The sequence below is a fragment of the Lytechinus variegatus genome, chromosome 10 (assembly GCF_018143015.1).
Source record: "Lytechinus variegatus isolate NC3 chromosome 10, Lvar_3.0, whole genome shotgun sequence".
In the NCBI taxonomy this organism is placed as follows: Eukaryota; Metazoa; Echinodermata; class Echinoidea; order Temnopleuroida; family Toxopneustidae; genus Lytechinus; species Lytechinus variegatus.
Window position 1 is genome coordinate 33,426,390 of NC_054749.1, and position 19,481 is coordinate 33,445,870.

General features: G+C 36.6%; 1 protein-coding gene across 2 annotated transcripts in view; it reads left to right on the forward strand.

Moving 5' to 3' along the window:
- LOC121423155 overlaps positions 1-18,985 on the forward strand; it is a 41,929-nt gene extending 22,944 nt beyond the window's left edge. For both annotated transcript variants that reach the window (XM_041618457.1, XM_041618458.1), the window contains exons 3-18: positions 571-600; positions 1,426-1,859; positions 5,925-5,954; positions 6,479-6,739; positions 7,423-7,528; positions 8,626-8,810; positions 9,351-9,421; positions 10,600-10,854; positions 11,271-11,447; positions 12,306-14,053; positions 14,573-14,738; positions 15,235-15,324; positions 15,914-16,114; positions 16,680-16,847; positions 17,093-17,185; positions 17,574-18,985. In XM_041618457.1, the coding sequence (XP_041474391.1) occupies positions 571-600; positions 1,426-1,859; positions 5,925-5,954; positions 6,479-6,739; positions 7,423-7,528; positions 8,626-8,810; positions 9,351-9,421; positions 10,600-10,854; positions 11,271-11,447; positions 12,306-14,053; positions 14,573-14,738; positions 15,235-15,324; positions 15,914-16,114; positions 16,680-16,847; positions 17,093-17,185; positions 17,574-17,687 (4,129 nt within the window). In that variant the 3' untranslated portion in view covers positions 17,688-18,985. The remainder of the gene's footprint in view (positions 1-570; positions 601-1,425; positions 1,860-5,924; positions 5,955-6,478; positions 6,740-7,422; positions 7,529-8,625; positions 8,811-9,350; positions 9,422-10,599; positions 10,855-11,270; positions 11,448-12,305; positions 14,054-14,572; positions 14,739-15,234; positions 15,325-15,913; positions 16,115-16,679; positions 16,848-17,092; positions 17,186-17,573) is intronic.
- Positions 18,986-19,481: the final 496 nt, after the last annotated feature.

Below are 19,481 nucleotides of genomic sequence, written 5' to 3' on the forward strand. Positions count from 1 at the left end.
GATCCAGAACTCATATTATAGACAGCAGGTCGTGACAATTTGTGTTGAAGAACCCGCCATCAAGAGGATCGACTTTGAATAGATTGAACCCTTTGCTTTTGGAGTGTCACCTGCAAAAAAGTTGTGTACATTATTAATGTTCAGTTGCACATGTACATGTAGATACTTTGATGTTGCTATTTTGAGTCACAATATCGGAACACTGTCGATGGATAGACGTATCTTTGTTGTACAAAATGATAACAATATGATAGAGATGCAGGATGAGAGAATGATTCAAGATGAATTTGCCGGGAAGTGTAAAGGCAGAAGAGATTTTTAGAGATAACAGTATGGCCATAGAAGACAGTATTTGGAGGTAGCACCATCAGTATGCTCAGAAATGGAAAAAGATGACGGTCTGTAATAACAATTATTGTCAATATGGTGTTTTGATGATGCATTAAAAATGCCTATTTTGGTCTGCATGATTAGCCTGTGCCGTACATGAGCGTATTGCACAAATCATAGAAATATTATGGTGAATGATATTTTCATGTTTTTCCTAATTCTTGCTCTTTTATTCTGCAGGGAGAAGACGGACTACACATACTCAAGGAGGTAACAAAAAATGTCATGTTTTCTTTCAAATTTAGAAGCATGAAATATTAGATTATTATTTAATATTATATATGAGATATGAATTGAAAATTAGTAGTATTTATAAGAACAAGAAAAACATTTAAAAACGGTCTCTAAAGAATGAAAAATTCTGTTTACATAAAATCAGAGTACTATAATCATAATTAGGAAACAAAATGACACATCAAATCAGTACGTATTAAACATAAATATCCAAGGAGAAATGTAAGAAAAGAAAAATTAATGTGTTGATCAATGGGGCATGTACAAACACACAAAAAAGGTACATGACCTGAATGACCTCTTTGTTTGACAGTCCTTACATATATTCTGCTTGAGACTGCTTTCTGTAAATAAGAGTCAAGGTATCATCCATATCATTGAATGATTCCATTTCTTTAGGCCAATGTAGTTGTGCTTAGCTGGCATTAAATCTGCATGACCAAATGAACATTAATTCAAGTTTTCTTGCTATTACAGTGTATTGACAAAATTCTGTATTAGGTACGTTCAATGCTATAAAGTTAAAAATGCTATTGGTATTTCAATCATGTACATGTAACTGATAAAGAAAATATGAAGAGCAAGATTCAAAGCCTTGCCATTCCTTTCATAGTTCAATGTAGAACTATGAACTGATGCTGTTACTAGACCATGATCAATTTTTCAGTAGAATTGTGTACTCTATTCTAATTGTGTAAGTCTATTTTACACCTCCACATTTTTTATTTCAGGTGTAGCGAATAGAGCCTTCTTTCAAGTATTTCTTGATTTTAATGTTCTCATAATTTTGTGTTATTTCAGTGCAAGTTACTCATCGTCGTTAAGCCAAACTGGGTCCTTGCGAAGGCTGGCCAACTCTTACGAGACTCCAATCATGTCTAGGAATGGTCAAGACGAAAGTGAGCTCCTACCCCAGACACCGCACTCAACTCAACCAAGTCACAGATACGCAACAAGATCATCTGCAAGACGAAGCAATAGACTGGCTGGACAACATGAAGGACAATATGAGAATACGCCAACACGTGGAAGATCAAAATCGAGGACAAGGCGGGTCCCGAAGACCGCAATGCATATGTTTTCTGACGAGATGCAGGATAGTAATGTAAATGGAGAGGCTTATAGCAGTATTCATGAAACAAGTATTTCAGATCGCTCTGGTGTGGTATCGGACACTAGTCATAGGGGAATGATGACACGGAACAATCAGAAGAACAGGAGCTTGCAAATGTATGGTCAGTAATCAAACTAATAGTAATTTTCAGGGTCCACAAAAAGCTTTAGCAATATGATTGTGTTGCTGATATTATTATACTCAATCAATGCAATTTATCATTGAAATCTGCCACAGGATAAATGACCAAGCTTTATGTTTAAGGACCAAGGTTTATGTATACAGCGCATATCAAAAAAAAGTTTACACTTTGAAAAAGCCCTGGGAATTTAAAAATATACAACATGTGGGTAATTTTTTCACATACAATCCTGGGTTTGGGTCTCATCTATCCAATGAAAGTAAAAATTTTGACGGAATGTTACACTTGAATGAGCACTGTCCATTTTTGTAAAGCTCGCAGAAATCTGTTTGCGCAGAAATGCCCGTTTGTACGCTGTGTCAAGGGGAAAGGGTGAAATCAAACTTACCCTGCGAAACATTTCTCATACATTTCCCTTGCACTTTTAGTCAATTGAAATGAAACGGATAGATTCAAGTATTTTCTAACAATTTTGCCACCCAAATCGAAATTTTAACACTTAGTATACACAACTTTTACCCTTTTTGTGCCTGCTGGATCTGAGGACATAATTGAATCTGAAACAAAGTTTATATCAGACATCTCTAGCACTTTTTCACTAAGTTTTTATCATTTAAAGTGGGTTTACATTTCATTTTTGTCTCACCTGCGAAGCAAAGTGAGACTATAGGCGCCGCTTTTCCGACGGCGGCGGCGACGGCGTCAACATCAAATCTTAACCTGAGGTTAAGTTTTTGAAATGACATCATAACTTAGAAAGTATATGGACCTAGTTCATGAAACTTGGCCATAAGGTTAATCAAGTATTACTGAACATCCTATTAGAGTTTCATGTCACATGACCAAGGTCAAAGGTCATTTAGGGTCAATGAACTTAGACCATGTTGGAGGAATCAACATCGAAATCTTAACCTGTGGTTAAGTTTTTGAAATGTCATCATAACTTAGAAAATATATGGACCTAGTTCATGAAACTTGGACATAAGGTTAATCAAGTATCACTGAACATCCTGCATGAGTTTCACGTCACATGACCAAGGTCAAAGGTCATTTAGGGTCAATGAACTTTGGCCGAATTGGGGATATCTGTTGAATTCCCATCATAACTTTGAAAGTTTATGGATCTGATTCATGAAACTTGGACATAATAGTAATCAAGCATCACTGAAAATTTTGTGCAAGTTTCAGGTCTCATGATTAAGGTCAAAGGTCATTAGGGTCAATGAACTTTGGCTGAATCGGGGGTATCTGTTGAATTACCATCATAACTTTGGAAGTTTATTGGGCTACTTCATTAAACTTGGATATTAGAGTAATCAAGTATCACTGAACATCCTGTGCACGTTTCAGGTCATATGACCAAGGTCAAAGGTCAATGAACTTTGGCCGAATTGGGTGTATCTGTTGAATTACCATCATAACTTTGAAAGTTTATGGATCTGATTCATGAAACTTGTACATAAGAGTAATCAAGTATCACTGAATATCCTGTTTGAGTTTAAGGTCACATGATCATGGTCAAAGGTCATGTAAGGTCAATGAACTTTGGCCATGTTGGGGTTTTTTTGGTGAATAACCATCATATCTCTGTAAGTTTATTGGTCTAGTTCATAAAAAGTGGACATAAGAGTAACCATGTATCACTGAACATCTTGTGCGAGTTAGAGTAGTATTCAAAGTCAGCACTGCTGCTATATTGAACCGCGTGATGCAGGTGAGACGGCCAGAGGCATTCCACTTGTTTATTTAATACTTGTTTCTCCACACTTTTCCCAAGCTTGACAATGATTAACAAAATGAAAATCAAGCCTAAGCCATTTCATGTAAATCACAGCTCAGTGTAAAGCAAATATCGTCCCGATGGCCTCGGTGTGAGGGGGAGTGGGGTGGGGCGCAATGCACTCCTCGAAGTGGTTTGGGCAATGAAACAAGTTAAATAGGTAAAAGATATCTTCAGATCAATTTTACTAGCTAAATTCCACATGTTATTCATGATTAACGTCTATTTTATTGGCTATTACACTATTTCAAAGTTCTGCGCAAATCATTTTTCACTAACTTTTCAAAAGTAAGTGGTGCTCACTCAAGCGGAAATATTTTTCGACAGTTTTATCGTCATTTGCTGAAATGGACCTGTACCAATGTTAAAATGTGGAAAAATCATCAGGATATTACAAATGTATAATTTTACAGGATTTTTTCTAAGTGTAAACTTTTTTTTGATACGGACATCAGCCTACGCCGGTAGATGTATAGCGCATATCATGTTATCATCTAACGTCTTCATGTCCCTCTGTGAAACATACCTTTTATAAGCCCCTTTTCCATCTTATTACAGTGTGATATCGTTTAACCTTTTAATGAATACATTTCAGACTAAAAGCGAATGGCAAATTGAAAGTGGTTCACCAATGCATGCTGGCTGTGTCGGCTAACAAACGCGCGGTCGCCCAGAAACGCTCAGACCGGACCCGATATCACTAATGCGCGTGAACGCTAGTTACGTGAGCAACATATGGAATCTATGTCATAGCTGTTAAGCCCAGAAACCATAACATCTTGAGATCGTCATATATTACTCTAGGACCTACATATGTACACTTCTTCCGAAGTAAAATTGATAAGCAAGAAATTTGAAGATTGAGAGTAAGTCCTAGAGTAATATTTCTTGAAAATGTGTGTAGTAAAATGACTGATAAATGACAGATATTAGGTTAAAGAGGCTTGAGTAGTTGGATTCTCAGATAAATGAGAAGATGTTAGCTCTTCAACCTTTTCTGGTTTACTGTCTTTTTCAGGACTACGCTCATTTAAACAAAAAAATACTTGACTATCAACTGTCCACTTCCTCCCCTATCAATTTCACTTCTTCCTCTATCCGCTTTTTCGAAAACTCCACATGGTGTACCGTCAACCACATCCGCTATTGGAATGTAATTGTTTTCTTCTAAATAATGTTGCATAATGTACATTATGAACTGCGGTAGTTTGTTAATCAGTTCACGATTATTTACAAATGAATATTTCCTGGAATTTGATATTCACCATTTCTTAGTTATGGTCACATTTTCCCCAGAAAATATGTTAAGAAAAAAGAATAATTTGAAGGAGTCATCCAAAAGTGCTTCCCAGCCATACAAGACATGCAAAAGGAAACACATACATGTAAATCGAGTAATGCTTTAAACTTTAATGATTTTAGAAAAGTTTTAAATTGTTAGACAATTAAGCTTGTCATGTTTCTTTTTCCTCCAGTTACAAAATATGAAACGTATTGCCCATGCATGGATAATCAGGGACTATCTCCAATGCTGATGTCAGAAATGATTTGCATAGAATTGGGATTTAAGTGCTTATCGACGTCTGCCACGTCAGAACAGTATGACATTTTGAATTTGAAAAGACATTCATTAAAATTTCTTTTGTTTCTGTTACGCTTCTGCTATACACTCCTTGTTCTGAAATTACTTGAAATTACTTGAAACTTATGATGATTGTGCTCTCTCGCGTTGTCCGTGTATGTGAATGTACAGAAATAAATGTTTCTGAAAGGATATTGCATGAAAAATGTAATTTCTGGTATTCTCGTAATATGTAATTTAATTGATCAGACATGAAAACCACATTCCGAAGCGATCATTTTGCGCGTAGATTTCATAGGTTCTCATAAATTATGAGTATAGTCTTTCATAGTGAATTCTATGCTTAATTCTCAAGAAATTTATTTTTTGAATGCTCTTAGAAACGCAACTTTAATACTCCATTTTTACACAAAGTCCTTGTGGGGAGTCCCACACCCTCTCCCGCTCGATCGCTTCGGTATCTCACGCTGTCAAGAACATTGCGCCCCCTTCGGGATTTTGCCCCCCCCAAAACTGAAAGTGTTCCGGCGTGCCTGTATCCTGGTCCATCTACATGTAGTTTATTTTGATGTACATGTAGACCTTGTAATTAATTAGTTGTTTGTTTTATCCAATTATGTTTAATTTTCTTCAGGCAGTCATTGTTTTCTTCTTGTTCTTTTCTTTTATACACTTCATGTAGGTCTGGATGGTAATGAGAGTGACTATTCTGGTGAGTATGTTTGCTAAAAAAACATTTTATAAAATGTGTACATATACTTGTTCTACCAGTCAATAGATGACATTTGTTTGTATTTCTCTACAAAAGGCACTACTGTGTCGGGCTTTATGTAATCGGGCCTGAGTCTGTCATGCTGTAATGCTGGAATCTGTCCGATGTGATCATTTTGAATGCAGGGCCCCGTTGTATAAAAGTTAACATGGTAACTTCCGTGGAATCCTTGATTTTGATTGGCTGTTGATCCTTGTTACTGTGGTAGTCACCATTGCATGGCAAAGTTACCATAATAGTAACTTTTATGCAATAGAGCCAAGACCCTCTTCCTTATATATCAAGTTCCAGCTTTAGAATGATTTGAGAATTTTAAAAAAGAAATATTGTTTATTGTGCATACATGTAGTGTCTGTCTAGAATCATTCTTAGTTGAATATGTAATGGATTTACATTAAGAGTGTTATATATTTGTGATTTATCTCTTAAAATTACAATTTTTCTTTTGTACATTCTATCAACAGAAAGTGATATTATCTCAGGTGGTACAAGCACAACTACCATCACCACCATCACAACAACCACGTCTACAACTTGGCTGCAGCAGCAAGGAAACCATTACCACAAGCAAACAGGGGTCTTCCCAGTGTTCATGAGTTCACTTATCTCGGTATTAGTTGTCATAGAAACTATCGTGAGAACAGTGGTTTCCAAGACAATTACAGTCGTCAAGTCATCGTCATCAAGCTTTAGGTCAAAGCTGTCATCAGCAGGGTATTCATTATGTGAGTTGTGTTCAGAAAATCCACCAAGAAAATATTCAAGGGATATTTCAAGAAAGAAACAAAATTCCTTTTAAATAATGATAATGATAGTAGTAATAATGATGAATTTGTATAGCGCATCTTTTATATGAATATATTCAGATGTGCATATTCAGAGCTATTTTTACCTAATTCTATGTGTACACAGCAATTTTCCTAATTAAAGAGATATGTTTTCAATTTTGATTTGAAGATAGTAAGTGATGGCGAACTTCTTCTGTCAATTGGTAGGCTATTCTAAAGTTCGGGGGATGCAAGTGCGCGATCGCCGAGCATCACTTTATTTAAAAAATATTAACATTTGCATGCATAGTGAAAAATCTCTTCATTCGAAATTACAATTTCTTTTTGTACATTCTTTCAACAGAAAACTATGTTATCTCAGATGGTACAATGTTTGAAAATTGCACATTAGTACCCCCTAAATGGACAATTGTAATGATTGGATTTCCTCTTGACCTTTGTTTCAATCAACTAGAACACTAACACCAATTTCTATAGAATAATTACCATCTTCAAATCAGGAAAGCATATTCGTACATGTACTTAAAAAATATATTAAAGTGAACGAACTGGGAATGTATTGTGATCAAATTGTATTCCATCGATTAACGTTTTACTATGGGGACTATTTCTTAATGTAGGGGATCTGTTGCTGTGGTTATTGTCATGTTTGTGGATGTTAGGACGAAAGATAGCCGGGGCATCCAGGTCATTATGGTATAATCCTTGGTTCTACAGCTTTAGAAGGTAAGTTGTCAGTAAAACCATTAGTTCAAGAGTTTAGATTTATTACTCACTGTTAGGTGACTTGATTGACAAATTGCACTTTAGATGATTCATAGGTAAGTCCAGCACACACTATGCAATGTGATTGCAATAAGATCCAATTGCAACAAGTTGTCGAATGTCGATCTCATCACAGTGCAATTGCATCACAGGCAAGCACACACATTGAAACAGCTCTGCAGCGCCCTGCATCTCATTGCGCTTCTTCTTGTGCGTGCATGTTGTCTATGCTGCAGAAGTGCAGCAACTTGGTCATGTGGCGTCATTGTCTAGGACAAATCTGATTGGCTGAAATTAGGAAAATTGCAGAAAAATTTGACATGTCAAATGTGTGAGATTTAGTCTGCGATCCTACTGCAACTAAGCCGGTCGGAGTTTGCAGCGCGTTGTAGGTTGGCACACACTGATTTTGTTGCAATCGGGTCTTGGTGCAATCACGTCAAATACATGTAGGATTTAGTTACTAGAAATTCTGCACTGAACAGTATGCACTAGATAGATGGTGCATTACAAATGCTTTACCAAAGTAATTATTAGTATGATGGTTATGATGATTTTTATTCTCATAATCCTTGAATTCTATCTTCCAAACAACGCACATTTTCCTTTAGGGATGTTACAAGTACTTTGCCATCATACTAGCAAATCATTTGAAATTTACTGATCTTGGTAAAATTCCTGATCATTAAGCACCAGGTATATTCAGTGATTGGTCAGGTATTTATTAAACGAATTTGTGTTTATGAGCCAATTGGTAGGTTAAAAGAAAAACTATATAACATTGGTGATATTGACTAGATTAAAAACTATACTTCAATTGAAAATTTATAAAGACATTTATCATATTCAACTTGTGCACAGATACATATTTGTTCAGACAGGCATTGCTTACTTAGGAACTCTTGTGTTTGAGTGATATATGCTTTTCAAGCAGCATTCGATAATTTCAGAATCATAATCTAATCTCCAGAATTGCATTTGAATTAACATGAATATGGCAGCCATGTTCTGGAATACATAATCATTTATGGTTTGTTTATATTATTTTTCTAATCCAGGGCACCCATCACCACCTTGCAGCATGGTCCACAGTATCGCACTGAGAGTGAGATGTATGCAACAGGTGGTGATTACACAGAAACAACTACCACCACTACCACAACTATATTGGAAGAAGAAGAGAGAAGGAGAAGGGGTATCCCATTATGTTGCTTTTGTCTTCCTTTACTGCTTTTTCTGTTTGGTGAGTTTGGTGCTAGATATATGAACGGCATATGAAAAGAAATCTAGCTTTGCTTAAATTAATATTTAATAAGCATATTGATTTATAATGAAAATTTTACAGGGTTATTTTTTTTTGAAAAGCTGAGTTAATAAACACAACCTTTCAAGCAAACTTTACTTTCATCTATTCAGTCATGTACATAGTACACTCACAAATGTATGGAGTGCCAACTGCCATGTCATTCGTCAAGTAAAAATCAATCTAATCCTGTAGTGAAAATGTTACAATTCCATTATGATAATTATTATCTGAAATTAGCAAATACATTTTTTTTATGTAAAATTTGTTTCTCAAAATGCAAGAGTAGCTTATTACTATATGTGATTATTTTTTCAAGTTCAATATTGCAATAATCACAGCTCTTCCATTTTTTAAAACCTTTTAAACAAACTGTTCAAGAAAATTTGAACAAGTGCTTGTCCCAATATGGAGGCATTGTTTTTATCTTCATTTATGACAATCATGAAATGAATTTCATTCTTTCTTTTTTCTGTGTAGTCGCATCGGCAGCCACCAGCAGATACTTCTTCTTACCGCTAATAGCAAGAAATGAAACCAATGAAACAAAGGTAGATAGGAAGGAATGATGAATTTATTTTCTTACAAACTCAAGCAACTTCCTTTTAAAAAATATTGATGAGCATTTCTTTATTTTTTTTTATCCGGCAATATCATGAATAACACAGTTTGTTTTGTTGAAAAAAATTTGAAAATTTTTTTTTGTGTCAGTAATGTAACTAAAACAAAATTAAAGTTCTAATAATCCCTGCTGATATTTGTCTCTGAATTCTATTTAAAGATGGAAAGTAGGATTTGTCTAGTGTGGCATCGTGAGATATTTTTGTTCAATTGCAAATCAAGCGCATGTCCCTAAATTGTAATGTGTAATTGCAAGAAGGTTTATTTGTAATTGAGCACTAATCGTCTGCAAGCTTGCAGTTAATCAAAGGACTTGCGTGTGACTTTCGGGGCTTGACTTGAAAATTGAACAGAAGTTTCTTGCAACGCCCCATGGTTGTATTAACACTACAATAATAAAGATCAACTTCAAGGTATCTTCATGTAGAAGCAAACCTTAGATTAAAAATGAATGTAATATGTTACAGGGATTGCCTGATGATGCGTAGAATACTTTTACTTCTGATAATAATAAGAATATAAATGATGATAATTTAATAATAATGGTAATAATAATGATAAGAGTGCATTCAATGATAATGAAAATAAATATTATACAACTCCCAAGAATGTTCTGTAATCTGATTGGTCCAAGTCGGATCACAGGATATTCAGCGAATAGCACTATTGCATCCAAAATGCACTATCCTGCACTCTGACGTCATACCAAAAGTACTGTCCTGCACTGACGTCAGAGTGCTGGATAGTGTGAGGTCGTGAATTATGTAGAATTGAGGTCAAATTTAGCATTCAGGGCAACTCAGTAACATGAGGTTGTATAAAATAAAAAAATGCTCGCATTCTTGTGCATAGAGGACCTAATTAATGAACTCTGTGCTCGACTCGCCGAATGGATATACTGCACTCGGTCCTTTGGACCTCGGTGCGGTATATCCATTGGCTCTTCTCGCACATCGTTCATTATTTGGCCCTGCACGCACGCGCTTACGTGCATTATTTGTATACTATTAGCTCACACCCAGCTGTATCAAATAAACTTACAAAAGGATTCAAACAGATTGAACATTAATGTCAAGGGTTGTTCTTGTTTTCTTGAATCCTCTATTAGGGAGAGTCCTCTCTACATCCAATCAACCAGCAATTCATCTCCTTACAAGAGAGGATCAATTATTGGTTCACCCCATCCTCGAATCCTGACCAAGAGCCGCCAAACCAAGGAGCTTTTGTTGCTATGGCAGGGGTAGAAGGATGTATCAAGTGCCTAAAACAAGATCAGTTGATGGGTTGGATTAATTCAGCTGTACAGAGAGAGGTCGGAGAGCTTCGCATGCAGCTTAATAGCCAGAAAGATCAAATTGTTCTAGTGAGTACTCTTTATGCATTTCTGTAATAATAAATATGCTGTTTAATTCCCAACAAATCACAAGGAGAATAAAGATATGAATCTGGATTAAAGCTATGCATTATGCAGATTTTATTTATTAACTTTGCTTAATGGAAGTGTCATTAGACTCTCACCTCAGAACAAGTAAATCGCGTCTTCAGATCCACCAAGGCTCTAGTTCCCTCTGGCAAGGTGACAATTGATTAAAGGCATCAGTTTTCATTCGCGATGACATCACCATGACCTACTTGCAGGATAGCGGGGTTAAAGTAGCTATTGTATTGGATATTCCTAGTCTGTCCAGTAGAATTATATGCATGGTTGATTGACCAATCAGATTGTAGGGACTCAATAGTGATTTACATCTATTTTCCCTCCTTTTCTTCCTTTTTCAGCTTCAAGAGCTTCGAGGCAGGCAATCTAAGGAGATTCAAGCCCTTCAAACACAACTCACCGATACTATAGCAATCAACTCGGCTTCTACACCAAACAAAGCCACAATAGATCTCATTAGCTCATTGGAATCACAGATTTCAGATCTAAAAGCTGGTGTACGGATGTTACAACTCAAGGTATGGAAATGTATGAAGTTTTGAAGGGGGGGTCGGAGGACACAATGGGATATTGATTTATTGAAGGTTAGGTTAAGTCGTGGATTTGGCACTTTTCACTGGAAAGAAAATGATTTCAGAAGTTGATGTTTGATATAGATATCTAATAACAGATGACATTTGTTTTGATAGATAATCGTTGAGCAATTATGACATGTCAAATACATAAACATGCGAGGATTATTGAACAGATCTTTCACTTTGATGATTTCATGCTATGTGGAAAATATGTACTAGTATTTCGTGTCACTTTTTGTTTTGCTATTTCATATGAACCTTTCAGTTTGTAGACTTTGTACACATGAACAAATTCTATAAACTTTCAACATTTTTTCTGTATAAATTCCTTCTAAATATATTTTCCTGTTTTTTCATGTAGATTAGTTATTCCACAAAAAAGTGTAATGCTGTTATCAACATATCTTGGGCTTGCATGCCTGTTATGTACCTGGTACTCTGTCATACCATTTAATGACTATTTCTGAGAACACACTTGTTCTACTACCTGCGCTCAATTATTTTAGCAATTTTTGCACACTTGTGATATTGTGTTACTTTTATTCGAGTTACCACAAAATTGAGATATATTCACAGAACAAAAATGCATTATGAAACTTATACTGAAACAATTCCTAGGGAATTAGCAACCATTTTTTATCCTAGGATTTGCATATTTGAGACTATCATCATGATCATTTCTACTAGTAAAAATGAAGTAATCTGACAGTTTTTCTCATGTGGAATATTCCAGATTATAGATAATGCTATGCCAATGACCTTGCTCACTTATGTTCACTTTTGTGTATTTATTCTCACCAGGTTGACTCTGCTGCTACTGAGCAGACAGACAACTTGTCCCCTGCGACAGTAAGTCTACGCAAAGACTTCACAACTTTAACAGGCAGCTTAGCGGAACTCAGAGGATCCTTGCAGCGATTACATGCCAAGTGTTTAGCAGATGCTGAACTGGCAAAGTCATCAAATCGTCAATGCAGAGGCGATATCAGTTCGCTGAATGCCAACATGCTCACACTCTCTCAGAAAATTGCTGAAGTCCAAAGCCTTGAACTGACTTTAGTACAAGTTAAGAGAGAGATGGAAACCTTCTCGCAAACTGATGGCCACCATTCCATGCAGCTCTCGTCAGTGGTAGAAAATATTAACTCTGTAGAAGCAAGTCTTACAGCGATCCGCAAGGAAATGCGTGACATTGAGCTTAATGCAACAGACGCTGCATCACACAGTGGGACGTCTGCAAGTCATCTGTCCGCTTTGTATGAGGACATGTCAGTGCTGAAGCAGGATATGACAGATATGAAGATGAAACATGTTGGTTATGAAGGTTCTATAGAAGGTCTTGCCAACAAGCATACATCTCTGTTGAATGCTGCAAAGGTAACAGAGACTGATCTCTCTGAGCTGAGAACAGCAGTCAACCAACTGATGTCTACTGATATGAACAGTATTTTGGAACGGTTGAGTCAGCTCCAAACTAGACTGAATGGGCTTGAGAAAGACAGTAGCCAGCTACAGCTCAATTTGAACACATTGCAGGCATCTAGAACAGTGGTCCAAGGTGAAAAAGATTCAACAGTCAATACAGAGGCCGTCAACATCCTCCAGGCAAATCTCAATAAACTTGGCTCTCAGTTTGCCAGTTTGCAAACTGACATTGCCAGCATCCAACTTAAGGTCACAGAACTGAAAACATCTATGTCGCAAACTACTCAGACAGCAGATATCCACTCTGCTAAGCTGTTAGCATTGAGCAAGAGCATGAGTGCCTTAGAGAAAAGTTTGAATGGATCGGTGGTGATGCTTTCAGAAGCTGAAGGTGCTTCTCATTCCTTGATCAGCATTAGGGACATGAACGTCCTCAAAGAAGAAATGGATGCAGTTCATGTGGCCATTGGCAAACTTAAGAATGATCTTGCAGGAGAGACCGCTTCAGGTATCACCATCATCAAATCTGAATTAACCTCATTGTCAAGTCAGCTAGAACATCTTGAAGGTAGACTTGAAGAAGTCAAACTTGAGGCATCATTGGCTAACCTTGATGGAGCCGTTAAAGATGTAACACAGGGCCAGGTCAGTCTACAGGATGATGTCGTTAGACTTCAGTTCAACACAGACTTGATCAAAAAGCAGACCTCAAGAGCCAATGGTGATGCTATCCAACTGAGTGTGCTAGAAACTAGACTGAATGACCTTGCCACATCAATTCAAGTCTTGCAGAGTAGCGGGTCATCTGCTGCTGGCGCTGCCACAGGAAGCACCTGTTCACAGAACACAGATTTCATGAAGGGAGATATCATTGCCTTACGTCAGACCCTTAGTGATATCAATGCCATCTTGTTTGCGCCAGACAGCTCTGACAAATCCACATCTACCTTCCTAGCTTCCATCCAGGATAGACTTGGTGCACTTGATGCTGCTTTGGCAGCTCTGAAGATCTCTCAAGATTCAAGGAGTGATGATCTTGCAGCTGCTGTTGCAGGACTGCAGATGGAGATGGACAAACTGGGGCTTGGACTGGAGAGACTTGATGCTGCCCAAAAAGAGAGCAGGTATGAATAATTTGTCACCTTAGGCAGTGAGTAGGAATCATGAATGAATTTGCAGCTTAAAATTGTTTTTTTTTAGAAGGCTAACTTTCATCAGGTCATCTTTGTTGGTATTGCAACATCACCACCTCCATAAAAATGTAAACAAAACAAAATCAAACATTCACCATATGGTGAGATAATTGATGATGCTGTAAATCAGTCTTCTTGAATTAATGGTACATTGTATTTTGTACTGTTACATTATGAACTTCCTTACTCAGCACCATCAATTTTGGCATCCAACCCCTCCTAGCATTAGATTACAAATATGTAAGAACAATTCTGATTGGTTCTTGTTCAGTTTTAAGAACAAATTGCGCATGCAACAATGATCTTCATGGGCCATTGCCATTTCATGATTGATTGCAAGCCTTTTACCCAGGTAAATGATAGTGGTATATGTGAGATGAGCTGTACTTCGATTTAACTTTTTGGATCAAACTCATTAATAATCAATGGATTCTTGTTAATCCCTTTCAGTGGGGGTATCGGTGTTGCTGCTGGATTAGCAGGTGCTTCCCTAGGAGGGGCTGCTTATGATGATGATATCTCTAAGCTCAAGGCGAATGTATCTCAGCTACAGCAGCAGTATGCCCATCTAGAAGTAGATGTCATCAACTGCTGTAAGAACAAGACAGGGGCAGCTGTAAGTAAAAAAAAAATGTTTGTAGAGTCATGAAGGAATGATATGAGGGGAGGTTGGAGTGCATTGTTTTAAGTATTTACCAATAACACATAGATTCTCAGAAAAATCAATGAAAAAAAATATTTGCCAAAATTATATTGTGATGAAATTATAAAAGCGACATGTCCTGATTTGCCTGTTAGTGTGGCATAATATCACAAGTATTTTATACCCTAAAAAATGAAAATATGAGTTTCTTCATAATTTGTTATTAATCTTTTTTTTTACATTCTGCACTAATTAAATGGACAATATTATGATAATGATATTGATGCAACTTCTACCAAAGTGTCCATATCCACGCCGCAGAGTGCTCAAGGCGCTAATTGCAATTATTACCCTGGTTGTATGAGTGGGATTCGAACCACCTACCCTCTGATTGAAAGGTGAGATTCAAAACCACCAGACCATGATGCTAGTATTAACTGATGATTATGATTTATTAATCAATTTGTAGGGAATGCCATGGTTCTTTCCCTTCATATCGACCGGTGGAAGCGGAGAAGCAGGAGGTACGGCTGCTGCTGGAGGGAGCTTGGATGAAGCAGTAAGTTGGTTTGAAAACCTATGTATAGTGTTAACCGCAATTAAGAGTAAGTTCTGGAGATATGGAGAGGCCCTTGCAAGCTTAAATGTACGCAATTTTTTTATTGTCACAATAGGGGAAGGGGGGGGGGCTTGGATGGGATCAGGGGGAAAATGTTCAACTCTCTTAATTCTGTTGCTTTATAAACTTAAACTTTTTCGGTGGGGGAGCTATATTTGTCCATGGTATGGACATCAATTCCCCTGCAGTTTCAACTATTTTTAATGGTTCGAAGCACGCCGATTTGCATAGTATTATGATTGCAAGAGCTGGCATGTGTTGCTTATGAATATTTTCATGTGAACTTTCCTATTCGTTAATGTGATAATGATCCCCTTCAAAAGTCTCCTTCATAATGGATGCCCATTGATGGATCAGATGGGTGTAAGCTGTTTGCCAAGTAACATAAAACTTACGCACGACTGCATAAATTCATTCCTAACTTACAAAAAACAGCTCTATGAAACACTCTCTTAGATTAAAGAAAGTCTAAATCATAGAATTTTGTCATGATAAATAAAATTATTTTCTCTGAAATGTTAACCTGCAGCGTGTGAAGAGCATCGTTATCGACGCATTGGACATGTACAACGCTGATAAAACTGGAATGGTAGACTATGCTCTGGAGTCTGCCGGAGGAAGCATCATCAGCATCAGGTGCTCGGAGACCTACGCCTTCAAGACCGCCCTCTTTAGTCTGTTTGGGATACCTCTGTGGTATCTGAGTAATTCACCAAGGACAGTCATTCAGGTAATAGTGGAATAGGATATTCAGAATTTGAATTGGGATTGGGTATATATATATCGCATTGCGTAGTGCAGGCAAGACTGCCAAAGGCGTTTCACTTGTTTATGAATAATACCGAGTACACTCAAGTCTTCCTAAGTGGACTTTCTTTTAGTCAAATAAATGTCAAAGGAACTTTCAGACCGTAACTATCATAAAAAAAATATGTTTTTCTTTTCCTCAATTTATTTATTTATTTTTTTTTGGGGGGGGCAGTCAACTGTTTTTCTGTCTTCCCAAGAGATTTTGCTTGACAAATTGCACAAGAATGTTGCTATTTGGCACATGTCTGCCATTCAATAATTTTGAAAATCTAATTTTTGTGTACTTATGAAACAACCAAATGGTTGCCTATAGTGCTTACCAAATATCATGGAATAATTATCAGAATCAACAGTGGAATAAGAAATTCAATAGATTACCCAATTAATAATTGTTATCCCTTCAGAATTGATTCAGTGCCCACAGAGTATCAAAAACAAACAAATAAGAATGAATATATTGTGATCCTTTATTTTTCTATCTCTAGCCTGATGTACATCCAGGTAACTGTTGGGCTTTCAAAGGGACACAAGGCTATATTGTAATCCAGTTAGCAAGTACCATTAAACCTACAGCATTCTCCATGGAACACATCCCTAAAGCCTTAGATCCTGCTGGAGTCATTGATAGTGCTCCAAAGAACTTTACTGTTTGGGTGAGTATTTGCTCGGAGCTGCAAGCCTATTCATGAGTTTTGGTAAATCCCTAACAGCTAATGTCACTATTACGATTAAAAAAACTGAAAAAAAATCTACATAATCATGTGAACAATCAGGGTGTAATGTCTCTAGCTATCCAATCACTAAAGATATGTGCTTGCATGGACATACTTCAGTATTAAGTATTACACAACCCAAGACGATTTTATTTTATGATTTATTGGTGTGTGTTTTTTACTAGGGATTACGTGACGAGTATGATCATGATGGCTATCTACTCGGATCTTATGTGTATGACGTTGATGGCAGTCCTCTTCAGTTCTTCCCTGTGCAGGTAAGTGTGTAACAGGTCTATCTTCATAATAAGAATGATGATGATAACGAAGATGATTTTCATGGTATTTCATTGTAAGACCATTTCTCAGGATGTGCTGGACTGTAATGTTTTTACAGTTAAAATATAAATATAAATCAACAATACTTATGTGAAATTATACAACAATATGATACAAACCAAGAAGATGGTGATGATGAGATGATTGAATTAAGAATGATGATATTTCTGCTAATGGTACTGATGAAGAGGGATTGAGGATGGTGATGATGATAGTGATGATGATGTTGATAATGATAACGAGGTAATTACGATGACTATGCTGCTGCTGATCGTTCCATATTTCATCTTCTACTTCCAACCTCTGTATTTTGATTACTTCTCACAGAACAAAGACTCGGGCCCAATACCATTCATCGAGCTGAAGATAGGGAGTAACCATGGCAACATGGAGTATACATGTTTGTATCGATTCAGAGTACATGGTGTGCTTCACAGATGATAATGTCTCCGCCTCAGTTACATCCCATCTTCCATTCTGATTGTTTTTCATCCATGACATAATCCACATCAGTGTGTTGAATGTCATCTCCACATTTATGTTATGTAATCAAGTATTCGCCAACTTCCAAGAAGTTTTGTAGACATGTGTAGGTCAGGAATACATGTATATTAATGAAAAAGTGGAACAAAATGTAATGTCTATGCAGGAGGAAAAAAGACCCCAGCAAATCAAACAGACAGTAAAGAAGGAAGTCTTGCCAATTATTTTTTATATGTGTACATCAAAGTGAAGTCTAGGAGGACCTTGTTTTACAAAGAGTTTTAATTGATCTGATCAATCTCAATTTTGGAAAACTACTTAATAATGAAATCAGTGACACTGTCATCTCTTGAGATCACTAATTGGTTGAACCCTTGTATTCTAGATGATGAATGATGGTGTTATTGGCTTTCCATATTTGAGATAGATTTGAATTTGTCAACACAGACAGGTCCATTGTAAATCACATATACCACCGATGTGCTGTGGTTCAAATAAGGTATACTGTAAATTGATACCTTGTTGAAAATCCATTTCTCGAGCCTCAAAGAATGTACTTTTTCACTGCAGTTGTCCGTAGTAACTACATACTTGGTTCTCACAATTTCAGTCAGTGGTTTTGTTTTGGCTGAGATGCACATGGAAGTGTTTCATGAAAAGTGTTGTCAGTAAATTCTGTTTTTTTTTTTTTTTAATTAATATTGTCTTTTTATTATGTTTTGGGGATCCAGCCTTACAGGTTTTTTATAACCTTCATGGAAAGCCACGCAATTTATTTTATTATCTAATCACATTATTTGATGTTTCTTTGTATTTTTATCCTATTTTGCGAAATAAAGATTTAATTGAATTGAAGTTTCACTGATGTTATAAGTTTCTAGAAATCCTTGCATCTTATTGGCTGAGTGCGAATTAATCTGTGAAAACTGAGACAAAACTCTTCATGAAGCACTCCTGTGGTTGGAGAAAAGACAACTCATCAATGTGGACTGTCTTCATGAAACTGTGCCCTGAATACATGGTAAATAATTGGTAAGAAATTGAAAATTTGAAAAAAAAAAAATGTATTCTATGAAGAACTTCATCTAAAAATTCAAATCGCTCGATACTCAAATGGTGTGTAATCACACTCTGTGCCTCCCATGTAACTTCACTGTAGTCAGTAGCGGACCGTGACCCAGAGGAGACAATTGATTGGAAGGGCACTCACTGTATTGTTTGTGAACAATGCTGTGCCCCTCCAATGCTTTGTCTCCTCCGGGTCACGGTCCGCCACTGACTGTAGCTGATACATGGCCAATAAACTTTTAAAAGTAGTTTGGAAACAAATTTTAAAAATATATTTTACAACAGTTACACCTTCCACAAACAAGTTTGGAATAACAGATTTATTGAAGTACTATCTGTCTTTTAAATAAATATGAAAAAATAAATTTGGCACAAAGAAAACGCTCTTGAATTTTTGCTGGTAGCATATTCTTCGAGCCCTAATCAATTTTTACCAGGTATATGTATGCTGTTGTGGCGATATGATAGGCATATAACTTGAAATATTGATGCTTTGCTTGTTAATACATGTCATAATAATCATTGATATTTATATTAGAATTTGCCTATGCTAACACCTTATGTTTATGCATGTAGAAATACCAACTCAAGGATTTCCACCCACTCCCCCCCCCCTCCCCGATCAATTTTTTTTTCTCAAGAGTAATAACATCTTCATCAAGTAACTTGTGTATCAACAGATTA